Source organism: Eptesicus fuscus, chromosome 20, assembly GCF_027574615.1.
Source record: "Eptesicus fuscus isolate TK198812 chromosome 20, DD_ASM_mEF_20220401, whole genome shotgun sequence".
Classification (NCBI taxonomy): domain Eukaryota; kingdom Metazoa; phylum Chordata; class Mammalia; order Chiroptera; family Vespertilionidae; genus Eptesicus; species Eptesicus fuscus.
This window is the reverse complement of record NC_072492.1, coordinates 38,499,512-38,510,792: the sequence shown is the minus strand read 5'-3', so window position 1 is coordinate 38,510,792 and position 11,281 is coordinate 38,499,512. Positions and strand designations below refer to the sequence as shown.

General features: G+C 52.6%; 1 protein-coding gene across 3 annotated transcripts; it reads right to left on the bottom strand.

The window, feature by feature from the left end:
- Nucleotides 1–661: 661 nt before the first annotated feature.
- On the bottom strand, nt 662–10,875 carry NLE1 (notchless homolog 1). 3 transcript variants are annotated; one of them, XM_028128572.2, is made up of 13 exons: nt 10,838–10,875; nt 10,550–10,693; nt 9,118–9,335; nt 8,442–8,521; nt 7,634–7,710; nt 7,390–7,487; nt 6,967–7,159; nt 6,342–6,477; nt 6,130–6,176; nt 3,780–3,982; nt 1,712–1,871; nt 1,550–1,620; nt 662–985 (listed from the first exon to the last, which is right to left on the bottom strand). In XM_028128572.2, the coding sequence occupies exons 1-13, from the start codon at nt 10,853–10,855 to the stop codon at nt 973–975; spliced, it is 1,458 nt and encodes a 485-aa protein (XP_027984373.2). In that variant the 5' UTR covers nt 10,856–10,875; the 3' UTR covers nt 662–972. The 3 variants fall into 3 exon arrangements, 2 of the variants coding, with proteins under 2 accessions (XP_027984373.2, XP_054565112.1); XM_054709137.1 differs by lacking the exon at nt 10,838–10,875 and having other exon boundaries at nt 9,118–9,813; nt 10,550–10,604; XR_008554722.1 differs by lacking the exons at nt 662–985; nt 1,550–1,620 and adding an exon at nt 2,503–2,628 and having other exon boundaries at nt 1,807–1,871.
- Nucleotides 10,876–11,281: the final 406 nt, after the last annotated feature.

Below are 11,281 nucleotides of genomic sequence, written 5' to 3'. Positions count from 1 at the left end.
CAACCTCAGTAATCTGCCTTAGCGCTGGAGCAGGAGAAAGAGGAGGCAGGATGCATGGAGGGCAAGATCTTGGTCAAGGGTCTGTGGGGTCCCTTCATACCTGAAGTCGTCAGGGGACAGAGAACCATCTTCCCATAACACACTTCGCCCACCTCTGCCGGAGCTCTCACCCCGCACGCCCCATTAGAGAATCCTCCGGGACAGCCGTCACCTGTCTGTATCCCGAGAGCCGGGCACAGTGCTCAGGGATGGCAAGGCCTCGAGAAGTGTGCTGGTGAGGGCCGAGGAAGGCGCCCCACAGAGCAGCACGGGCCAGCAGAACTCCGTGATGACGACAGTGCTGTCTGACACAGTCAGCAGCCTGGAGCTGGAGCGACTGAGAACAGCAACTCTAACTGCAGGGAATGCTAGTTAATGGAAAGAGCCACATGTGGCTCGTGCATACACATCAGACAGCTCAGCCTTGGCTTACCCTCTGGCCACGATCACGGGCTTCAGCCAGCCTCCCCAGCCTCAACCGGTCTCTCCCTTACAGACACGTGGGGGTGGGGAGAGAGGAAAGGTGACTTCCTGGCCCAGTGCAGAGGAGGCTAAACAAACGGACTTAGCACAGACCTTGGTTGAGCCCGGGGATTCTAGACAAGGGATTATAACCCAAACACACAAAATATAAGTTATTTATTTGGTCATAGAATCTGGGGTCTGACTCTGAATAGAGCTGGCAGCTGGGAAAGGAGGCAGGGGCAGCAGCAGGGGTCTAGTCATTGCCTGGCCTCCTGTCACCCCTGATGGTACCAGGAAGGTACAGAGTGACGGCCAAGGGCTGAGCTCTGTGGTGACCTCCCGTGACCTCCAATCTCCTGCTCGAGGGTCTGTGCAAGGACAGCAGGCCACACTTGTTCTCCGGGTCACCACCCGGGCCTTTGGTCTCTGTCAGGGCAGGCAGCTGGCACAGGCCAAGTCCAGGCGGGGTCATCTCCTCCATCTGTGGAGAGGGGAGGGAACAGCTGGGGAGTGACCCGCAGGAAAGGGAGCCCGCCACAGGGAGAACCTATGGTTTCCCCTCAGTCATCCAGAGCCTGGCTACCGTCTCAGCCTCACCCAGGCTGGGCACCCGCCGCCGGCCTCACCCGGGCCTCAGACCAGGCCCGGCCCCTGGGGTGCCCAGCAAGTTGTCCAATGACGTGACAGTCCTTTACAAGCTCACAGTGCTTCTGGTTCCTTTGCTCTTCCTTTCTGCTAAAGTCTGATAACCCCCAAGACACAGGTTAGCCAAGGCCTCCAAGATTGCACATTGAAGGGAGAACCAGGGTTTGAACTAGGTCTTAAGACTCCCAAGTCCAGTGCTCACAAAGAACTATTGCCTCGTGCTGGAGCGACCCTGGACCCCCCTCCACAGAGCAGCCTCAGAACTGTCAGGGTCTCCCTTAATCCCTACAATGCCCCGTCCTGGGAACCTGGCAAACCCTCCGAATTCTACGCCAGAAGGGGAAGTCACAAAGAGTGACAGCAAAGCCCAGCACACCGATCACCACCTCCCCCAACTCACATGCGGAGGCATTTGTCCTTCCCACCACTTGCCACTCTCTGGCCATCTGGACTCCAGTCGACAGCATACACCTAAACCGCGGAGGAGGAAGGCAAGCGGGCCAGTGAGGAGGTGAAGGAGGAGGGCCAGGCTTCAATCCCATACCCACAGGGCCGGCTGTACCTCATCCGCATGGCCTGGCAAGTCCGTGGCCAGCTTCTGGGCCTTCACGTCCCACACCTTCAATGTGCTGTCACTGCTGCCACTGACCAGGAGCCGGCTGTCGGCCGACCACGCGATCTGGTACACGGCAGCCACGTGGCCACGCAGGGAAGCCAGGTACCTGGGCCAAGGGAAGAAGATGATGATGGAGATTAGATCATCAAGCACGTCCGAAGGGTCCTCTATGCCCACAGCTGTAGTTTTCAACCTTGGCTGCAGGTTAGAATTACCTGGGAATTTTTACAAAATCCCACTGCCTGGCCCCACCCCAGGCCCAGTGAATCATTACTGCCCATGATGTGTTCTTAAAACTTCTCCAAATGAGCTGCTTCTAGGGTGCCTCTTGCCAGGCCTCCATACCCACTCAGCTTTGCATGCCTTAGAATCCAATGCAGCCATCTGCTTAGCCCATCTGCCCGACATCCCCCCAATATGACAGTTGCTTGCTGACAGGTGGCATGGAGTAAAACTGGGCCAGGCCCACCTGGAACTTCCAGATCAATACAGACTAGCTGTGTCTACTGGGACAAGTTATTAGGCATCTCTGAAACTCAGCTTTCCTACCTTAAAAAGGAACTGAATGGCCTATTTCAAAGGGCTGCTGTGTAAAAATACACAAATGACACATAGGTGCCAAGGGTTTCTCTGCTCCTTCCTGCCCATGCCCTTGCCTCTCCTCCAAACTAATTAACCCCAAGGGCACTGAGCCTCATTACACGGGGCTTCTCAGACTTAGCGACAAGCAGACTCACTTGGTGACCTTATTAAAATGCAGATGCTGTGGCGATCATCAATAAATCAACAAACAAGTGTGGTGAGGATGTGGAGAAAAGGGAACGCTCAGGCACTGTTGGTGGGAATGTAAACTGGTTCAGCCGCTACAGAAAACAGTATGAAGGGTCTTCAAACAACTACAAATGAAACTGTCATATGACCCAGTATTTCCACTTCTGGGTTTTTATCCAAAGGAATCCAAAACACTCATTCTAAAAGATAGATGCATCTCCGTGCTCACTGCAACATTATTTACAATAGCCAAGACATGGAAACAACTTAAACATCCATTGACAGAAAACAGGTAAAGAAAATGGGGTGCACGTATACAATGGAATATTACTCAGCCATAAAAAGAATGAAATCTTGAAATTTGTGACATGATGGACCTAGAGGGTATTATGCTAAGTGAAATAAGTCAGAGAGAGACAAATAACATATGATTTCACTTATATGTGGAATCGAAAAAACAAAATAAATGAACAAATAAAACAAACTCAGATAGGGAACAAAGTGATTTACAAAACAGTTGTGGGGATGTAAAGTACAGCAACGGGAATATAGTCAATAATACTGTAATAACTACGTATGGTGTCAGGTGGGTCCCAGACTTCCTGGGTGGTTACTTCATAAGGCAGTGATGGCGAACCTATGACACGCGTGTCAGCACTGACACGCGTAGCCATTTCTGATGACACATTTGCTGCTCCTGAGGATGAAACATTTGCAAAATGTTTTTTCCTCAAAGTGACACACTACCCGAGTTATGCTCAGTTTTTTGGCGAAGTTTGACACACCAAGCTCAAAAGGTTGCCCATCACTGTCATAAGGTATCTCAATGTCTAATCACTATGCTGTACACCTGAAACTAATATAATATTGTCTGCCAAATATAACTGGAAAATTAATCTAAAATTCTGAAGGATGAGATCCCGAGATTCTGAATTTCTATCAAATTCCCAGATGTTACTGCTGCCACTAGTCTCTGGACCACACTTTGAGGAAGGCCAGTGCGAAGATCATTTCTCTCCTCAGATGTGAAATGAACTAGCGTTTTCAGTGCCTACTTAAGGCTGCTGCCAAATACACCATCTCATTCAACCCTCGTAACAAGGCTGACGGGTCAGGTGTCTTCTTAGAAAGAGGAGGGAACAGAGGCTCAGGAAACCCAGACACGTGCCACACACCGGTCCGTGGCAGAACCAGGTCCTCCTGGAGCAACAGTGGCCTTCTTCCCCTCCCCACCTCCACTCACTTGCCCGTCCTGCCGTCCCACAGCTTGATGGACTTGTCGAAGGAGGCGCTGGCGACCACGCGGGAGTCAGGGGAGAAGAGCACCTGGTTGATGAGGGCCTGGTGTCCCGTCATCCGTGCGAGGGGCTTCTTGTCCTCTGCTGGGGACCACAGGAATAAGGTGAAGTCGTCTGAGCCAGACACCAGCCTCTCTGGGCCCTGGCCCTAGCGGGGGGCAGAAAGACAGTGTTAAACATGGCCTCAGGCGGGAGACTCCGACCTCGGCCACAAACACGCTACTGATGACTCAACACCAGCACCGCGGCCAGGACCCAGAGCAGTGAGGCTTGGGCCAGCTACCAACTCCCAGGAGTTACTCCCCCAAACCCCGGAAAGAAACTTGACGAACACAGGACCATTTCTAAGATATGTAATTCCATGAAAAAGCCAGGTACGGAGTGGTGTGTTAAGAAAGGGGAAGGATTGCCGAAACCGGTTTGGCTCAGTGGATAGAGTGTCGGCCTGCGGACTGAAAGGTCCCGGGTTCGATTCCGGTCAAGGGCAAGGGCATGTACCTTGATGTTTCTAACTCTCTATCCCTCTCTCTTCCTATCTGTAAAAAGTCAATAAAATATATTGTTTGGGCTGTTTAATGATGGGGACACGCTCTGAGAAAGGTGTCGTTAGGCAATTTTGCCGTGGCTTTAACTTCACAGAGTGCACGCACACAGACCTAGATGGTATAGCCCACCACACACCCAGGCTAGATGGCACAGCCTACGGCTGCCGGGCGGAGCCTGAACAGCAAGCATGCCAAACTCGCGGCCCGCCCACAACGAATATTTCTGTGGCCCAGCCAATACAACGGTATGTAAGAAACGTTTTAATAAAAATTTTGTAACTAAATTTTTACAATATCCTGTTATACCTAATTATTAACGAACTACAATGTTCACTAATGACTGATTACTATAATCGTGTTGCGTGCCTTACGCACAGGCGCACCATTTCTCTCCACTAATACTAGCAGCGAATATTTTAGCAGCCGATTGCCAGGTCATTAGTCTTGTACTGACTTGTCTGGTGTGCGCAACAGAAAATATTTTGCTTTCAGAGAACAAGAAAAATAGGGTTATTTGTGTTACACTTATTAACTTGTGCAGTTATTCAGTGTCTGGTAAGTTAATGTTCAAGAAAAAATATTAATTTTTATTGAAATGTTCTATTATTTTATGTTAACAATTACTCATTTATTTCAGCCCTTTGTATTCAGCGTGTCTCTATCGAAATAAACGTACATTTCTATGAAAATTGAAGCTTTTTTTTTTGTGGCCCACATAAACGTAAACCTTGTTTATCTGGCCCATGTTAGCCTTTGAGATTGACATGCTTGCTGTATAGCATGTCACTGTACAAAGCACGAGATTTTAACTCAAGCACAAGAGAAAATTATGCAATCAAGAGGCAAGGTAAACATGAGACATATGAATGAGGCTGCTGCTGGACATAGCATACTGTTTACAACAAACTTTTCTTATAAGTATAAAGAGTACACACTTAATAACAATAACACAGTAAATACGCAAACCAGTAACAGCTGCTTATTATCACTATCAAGTACTACGTACTGTACGTAACTGTACATGCTGTACTTCTATACGACTGGCAGTGCAATAGGTCTGCTTATACCAGCATCACCACAAACATGAGCAATGTCCTGTGAGAGGATGTGGGGACAGTGACATCGCTAGGCGACAGGAGTTTTTCAGCTTCACTATAATGTTATGGGACCACCATCGCACATGTGGTCTGTTGTTGACTGAAACGTCCTTATGCAGCACGGATTGTATGCAGTGTACGTATATACATGCATGTGCGGATATATGAAGTCTCTGGAAGGAGAAACAAGATTCTGGTGGCACTAGATGCTTCTAAAAGGAACGGATGAGGGATTTTTCACTATCTGTCTTTTTGTGTTCTTTGAACTTCTGGCCGTGTGAATGTGTTACCTAAACCCGTGGTCGGCAAACTGCGGCTCGCGAGCCACATGCGGCTCTTTGGCCCCTTGAGTGTGGCTCTTCCACAAAATACCACGGCCTGGGCGAGTCTATTTTGAAGAAGTGGCGTTAGAAGAAGTTTAAGTTTAAAAAATTTGGCTCTCAAAAGAAATTTCAATCGTTGTACTGTTGATATTTGGCTCTGTTGACTAATGAGTTTGCCGACCACTGACCTAAACTAAACAAAATAAAAAAGAGAGGCATCTTGGGAATGCAATGAATAGAGAAACAAACAGAACAAAATAAAATAAAGTGATCCCCAGCACATGAAGACCTTAGAAGTATAAACTAGGATTGCGGCGGGCACATACTCACCCGCACAGCGTTGTACCGGCTCAGAGCCCGCTCCTTTAACTCCTGCACTGTGTCCACGCACCGGAGGGGAGAGAAGGTGAGGCAGGAGGCTGATTAGAAAATCCAACACAAACAGCAAACACCCCCAGCCTAGGTTCAACTCTCACACATTAAGCTAGAGAACTGGCTCTTTACCAAGCAGCTCTCTCCCCCTCCTTCTCCCGCTCACTCACAGGACCCCTGGAGGTCTTGGGGGTTAACCGAGGCCTCAGCTGGCTCAAAGGCCCCTGTGCGCAGGGCATAGTCAGTGCTGAGGGCCATGGTATTCACCCAGTGGCCGTGGCCTTGCAGAGTCCGGCAGAGCACACCCTAGGGGAGAAGGAGATAGGTCAGACGCACATACCACTCTCTACCCTAGAGAAATTGCACCTCCAGATTAGTCCCAGGAGACTCAAAGTCAGGACCCTCATTCATTGTGATCTTAATCAAACCACCCTTATGGCCTCGAGTCTCTCCTCAATTGTAAAAAGAGAGCACTAGCCCAGAGCAATGTTTCTGAAAACATGTCTCATGGACGGAAGCTAAGTATGTCAGAATGAAAAGGCTCCCGTCAAGTAAGGCTGGAATAAGGCAGGTTCAATGCAGTGAAACTGGCCTCCTGCCGCAGGAATTTCCAGAGCCCGCCTATGCTAACAGACACGGCAACCTCCCTTACAGCGCAGCACCAACCACAGGACCCCGTGTCCCCAAAGTGTCTCCTGGACCTGGCTCTCAGACGCTGGTCAATGTTCCCCCAGCGCTGGCATCCCGGGGCCCGAGATCTGCCCAGACTGGCTTCTGAACCCGCCCAGCTCTTACGTCGTGAGCCCTCCAGACTTTGACGGTGCGGTCCTGCGAGGCAGAGTAGAGAAGCCCGTCTCCTCCCCACCGAAGGCAGGTGACCGACTGCGTGTGCCCGGTGAGGATGCGCTCACAGCGGCCCGAGGTTGTGTCCCAGACCCGCACGCTGCCATCCTTGGAGCTGCTGGCCACGTAGCGGCACTCGGGGTTCCTGGGAGGGGAAGGGAGCTGTGACCTCACTTCTGACCCGGCAACGCCTGTCTTCCCATGGCGCCTCCCCAGTCCCAATTCAAGGGTCAGGACAATGTCTGCACAGCTTCTGGACCCCCGATTCAGCAGCTCTCAGGCCCTGTGATGAACAGGCCCGTCTGCGTCAAGTGCGCAGGGGGAGAGCTTTGAACCCCTTGTTCCTCGTTACCCCAGCCCTGTCAGTATCCTTACACATGGAGGGGCTCCCAGCTCAGGCCCGTGATCCACTTGCTATGGCCGGCGAGGGTCCTGCCCACCTGCTTCCCTGTGTTTGGATCCCACAGGAGAATCTGAAAGACAGAAGCTCACATAATAAGCCTCCCTAACGTTCCCCTGCCCCACCCACCCACCTCCCTAAAGATCCAGAACCCGACTGTGACCCAGCTCCAGGAAGGCAGCCCAGGGTCCCCGCCTAGTCACCCTGACCACCATCTACCTGGCCATTCTTGCAGCCTGAGGCCAGCTTCTTGCCGTCGGGGGACCAGGATATGCTGAGGACCCAGTGTCTGTGTCCTGAGAAAGAAGGGAAGGGAGAAAGGAGGGACACCTGTTCTTATCCCCAGTTCCTAGCAACGCCTGGCACCTAGCAGGAGCTCCTAAGCTAGCTGCTGAATAAGCGAATGATCGAACGAAAGGAGAGACAAGGTTTCCTAGGCAGCAGGAGAATACACCCCAAGTGCCAGAACCATGCGTCTTGCTGTACAGATAACACAGCCACTTTCCAATAATTCCTCACGTGACCCGTGATATAAAGTGTTTTCATGTGTGTCATCCCTTGAAATTCTCACACTAGCACTAAGGTCTGAGGCAAAGCAAGAATGATCACCCCCCTTTTCCAGAAGAGAAAACAGAAGCTTAAAAAGGGCGTACGCTCTCCACACACACCAGGTCCTTGCCCAGCCAGTGTGTGGTCCCCAGACTAGCATCATCAGCACCACTCAGAGGCGATTCCGACGAGCGTTTGAGAACCACTGTGGCAGAGGCTGGGTTTAAGCCAGGTCCTCCTTGCTACTAGCCAGTCAGCCCCTGCCCACACCCCCTCACTTACTCTTTGGTCTAGTCTGCTTGTTCTTAAGAGGCTGGCTAGGCTCAAGGGTGCAGTCTCTACTCAGGGACAGGTAAATCACTAAACGGACATGAAGGAGTTGGAGTCTGCCTCCTCAGGAATTAAAGAGCTTGAGCGGGTCACCCGCCCCCTCCTCGCCCCCCCGTCAGACCCCCTAAACGGCTAACAGCACACTGACCCTGGCACGTGAAATGCGGGGTCTCGGTGCTGAGGTCCCAGAAGCGCACGGTGGTGTCTCCAGAGCCGCTGGCCAGGTACCTGGAGAAGAGAGAGGCGGCTTGACCTCTGCAGGGGGGCCCAGGGGTAGGGCCCACCCCGAAACACTGCCCGTTTCTGCTGCCTGTGCAACTGTCTTCTGGGACTCGAGTCTGGGACTGGACTTTTCTCTCCCGTGAAAAGGAGAAACGCAACCCTGCTGCCAGCTGGGAGAAGACCCCGAGAGGCCATTCGCTTCTCTTCCTTCCTAAAGGGAACGGCCACAGCTGTAACCAGATTTAAAGCGTCTCACTATCCTCGCAGGACCGTGAGGAGCAACGAAACCCAGTTCCGCAGATGATGAAGTAACTCAGAAAGGTCACGTGACCTACCCAGGTCACACAGCTAGAAGGGGCAGAGCTGAGCGGGCAGCTCCGTCTCCTGAGATCAAGTCCAGGAAGGCCTCTTCCAAGGCAGGTGTCCTTGGTCTTTGTGGGGCAAACCTCCCTTGGGAAATCCTACTTCGAACCTGAGCCCAGTGCCTGGGTCTAGGATAGGCCGCCAGAGGCCACATTGATCATCCCTTGGGGGTTCCCTCCTCACCCCACCCAGAGGCTGCACCCCTACGCTCCCCTCCACAATTTGGCAGCTGTCCTTACTTTCCTGTGGGGCTGAAGGCCACAGAAATGACAGCCTCGCTGTGACCCTCCAAGGAGCTGGTGCAGCGGGTCACAGCGCGGACCTTGAAGATGGCCTGTGGCTGGTAAACGATGTCGAGGACCTTCTCCGTCTCCACCGCCTGGGACTCCAGCGTCCTCCCCAGTGAGGAGACGATCTCAGCATCGTGGACATAGAAGGCCAGTGGCAGGGGATCCTCCTGGAGGGCAATGGCAGAGGGCAACTCTCCCATCAAATGGTGGGCAGGGGGCCCCTGCACCAGGGAGGTAGCACTTCCTTCTTTTCAGCCACCCTGCTAGAGTTACGCCCCCATCATTCCCCACTAAGTTAGACCTTCTTTTTTTTTTTTAAAGTATATTTTATTGATTTTTTACAGAGAGGAAGGGAGAGGGACAGAGAGCCAGAAACATCGATGAGAGAGAAACATCGATCAGCTGCCTCCTGCACACCCCCTGCTGGGGATGTGCCCGCGCAACCAAGGTACATGCCCTTGACCGGAATCGAACCCGGGACCTTTCAGTCCGCAGGCCGACGCTCTATCTACTGAGCCAAACCGGTTTTGGCTGAGTTAGACCTTCTTAATCCTTGAAGAACAACTGTGGGAGGCTGGCACAGCACTTTAAAACCCTTTATCTGCATCTCACAACAACTCGGGGAGGTAGGCATTCATATTCCCACTTGAAAGATGGAAAAAAAACCTGAGGCTCCGAGCAACTAAGAAATTAGCCCAACATCCTATTGCTAATGACTAATTCAGATTCATTAGTGTTCTTTAAGGAGAACACTCGAGTCCAGGATTAGTATACACCATCCTGCAGTTGTTTCCAAACCACCACACCTCGCTGTCTAATGTGTAAGAAGCATCCAAAAAGCTGCTCGGAAATGCAGGCTCTGCTTCACCCCCGAGTGTGGGATAGTAAGTCTGGGGTGGAGTCCAAATTCCGCATTTTGAAGCACCTCCCACCCCAACAGAGGGCAACACTTTGAAAACACTGGCTTGGAAGTTTATAAAAGAGCACGGGCTTTGAGTTTGACACATTTGGATTCCAATTCCAAACTACCATCTACCACGTAGCATCGTGTGAATAACAATGATGCCTCCGGGCTACCCTGTAAAATGGGGCGAATTGAGGAGGGGCCGTGGCGAGGACTCCTTTGACAAGGCATCCCATGCCTTCCTAACGCAGTCTCTCTCCGCAAGTGGACCGCGATGGTCTGTCTGGTCGGCATGTAAATCGCTCTCACACCAGGGTCTCTTTCTGACCCTCCCCCGGGGGGGGGGGTGGCACCCCATGGGCTCGCGCAGGGGTCTATCACCCACTGTGGGCGAGTGGTGGGGGCCCTTGAGCCCCCCGATCTTAGGTCTTTTGATCCCCAGCGGGCCCGCCCCGGGAGGCGCCGCCTACCGCTCACCTGGGCCAGCAGCGCGTTGCATATGAGCTGCAGTTTGTCCGGGGTGATGTCCACGGGCACGTCGAACGGGGAGCCCAGCAGCTGCCCGCCCTCATCCTGGAACTGCACCAGCAGCCGCTGCACGTCGCGCGCCGCCGCCTCGTCCTGCGCCAACAAGCGCAGCGGGCGTCAGCCACGCGCCTGGGAGGGAAGGGTCCCCACTCCCGCCTCCCTCCCTCCCTCCCTCATCGCGGACCTCGGGCACCAGCGCCCCGTCGCGCGCCCCCGCCCCCATCCACGCACACCCACCGCCACCGCCGCCGCCATCCCGCGACCCCACGTGGAGGAGAAAGACGCTGGAGGGACGGAGCGCCGCCCCTGTGGTCGGGTGGTGCCGCAGCTCGCGACATCGCCCTCTGGTGTTGCGGAGGGGAAGTGTCACGCCGCGCCAGGCCTGGCACCCCTGACCTCCCTTGGACAGCTCGCTGCCGCCCCACTCAGTCCCTCCCAGTGCCTTGCAGAATGCAGACTTGTCTCTTCAGAACAGGGATACTTGCCCCACTTTATAGATGGGGAAATCGAGGCTCTGAGCGGTTTATTTTCCCAAACGTCACAGAGATAGAAAATGACAGAAGACTGAATAGGCTCCAGGCAGCAAGCAGCCCTGTAGGGGATGACTTACAAAGCCAGAGGCTATTGGGTTGAGGGCAGAAATTATTGTTCTTTTCTTTTTTATTTGAAAATGTGACTTTT

Coding starts and splice junctions, on each gene's coding strand:
- NLE1 (XM_028128572.2), bottom strand. Junction 9,336..10,549: donor GCAACGCGCTGCTGGCCCAG/GTGAGCGGTAGG, acceptor ATTGCCCTCCAG/GAGGATCCCCTGCCACTGGC. Junction 3,983..6,129: donor GCCGGTACAACGCTGTGCGG/GTGAGTATGTGC, acceptor GCCCCCCGCTAG/GGCCAGGGCCCAGAGAGGCT.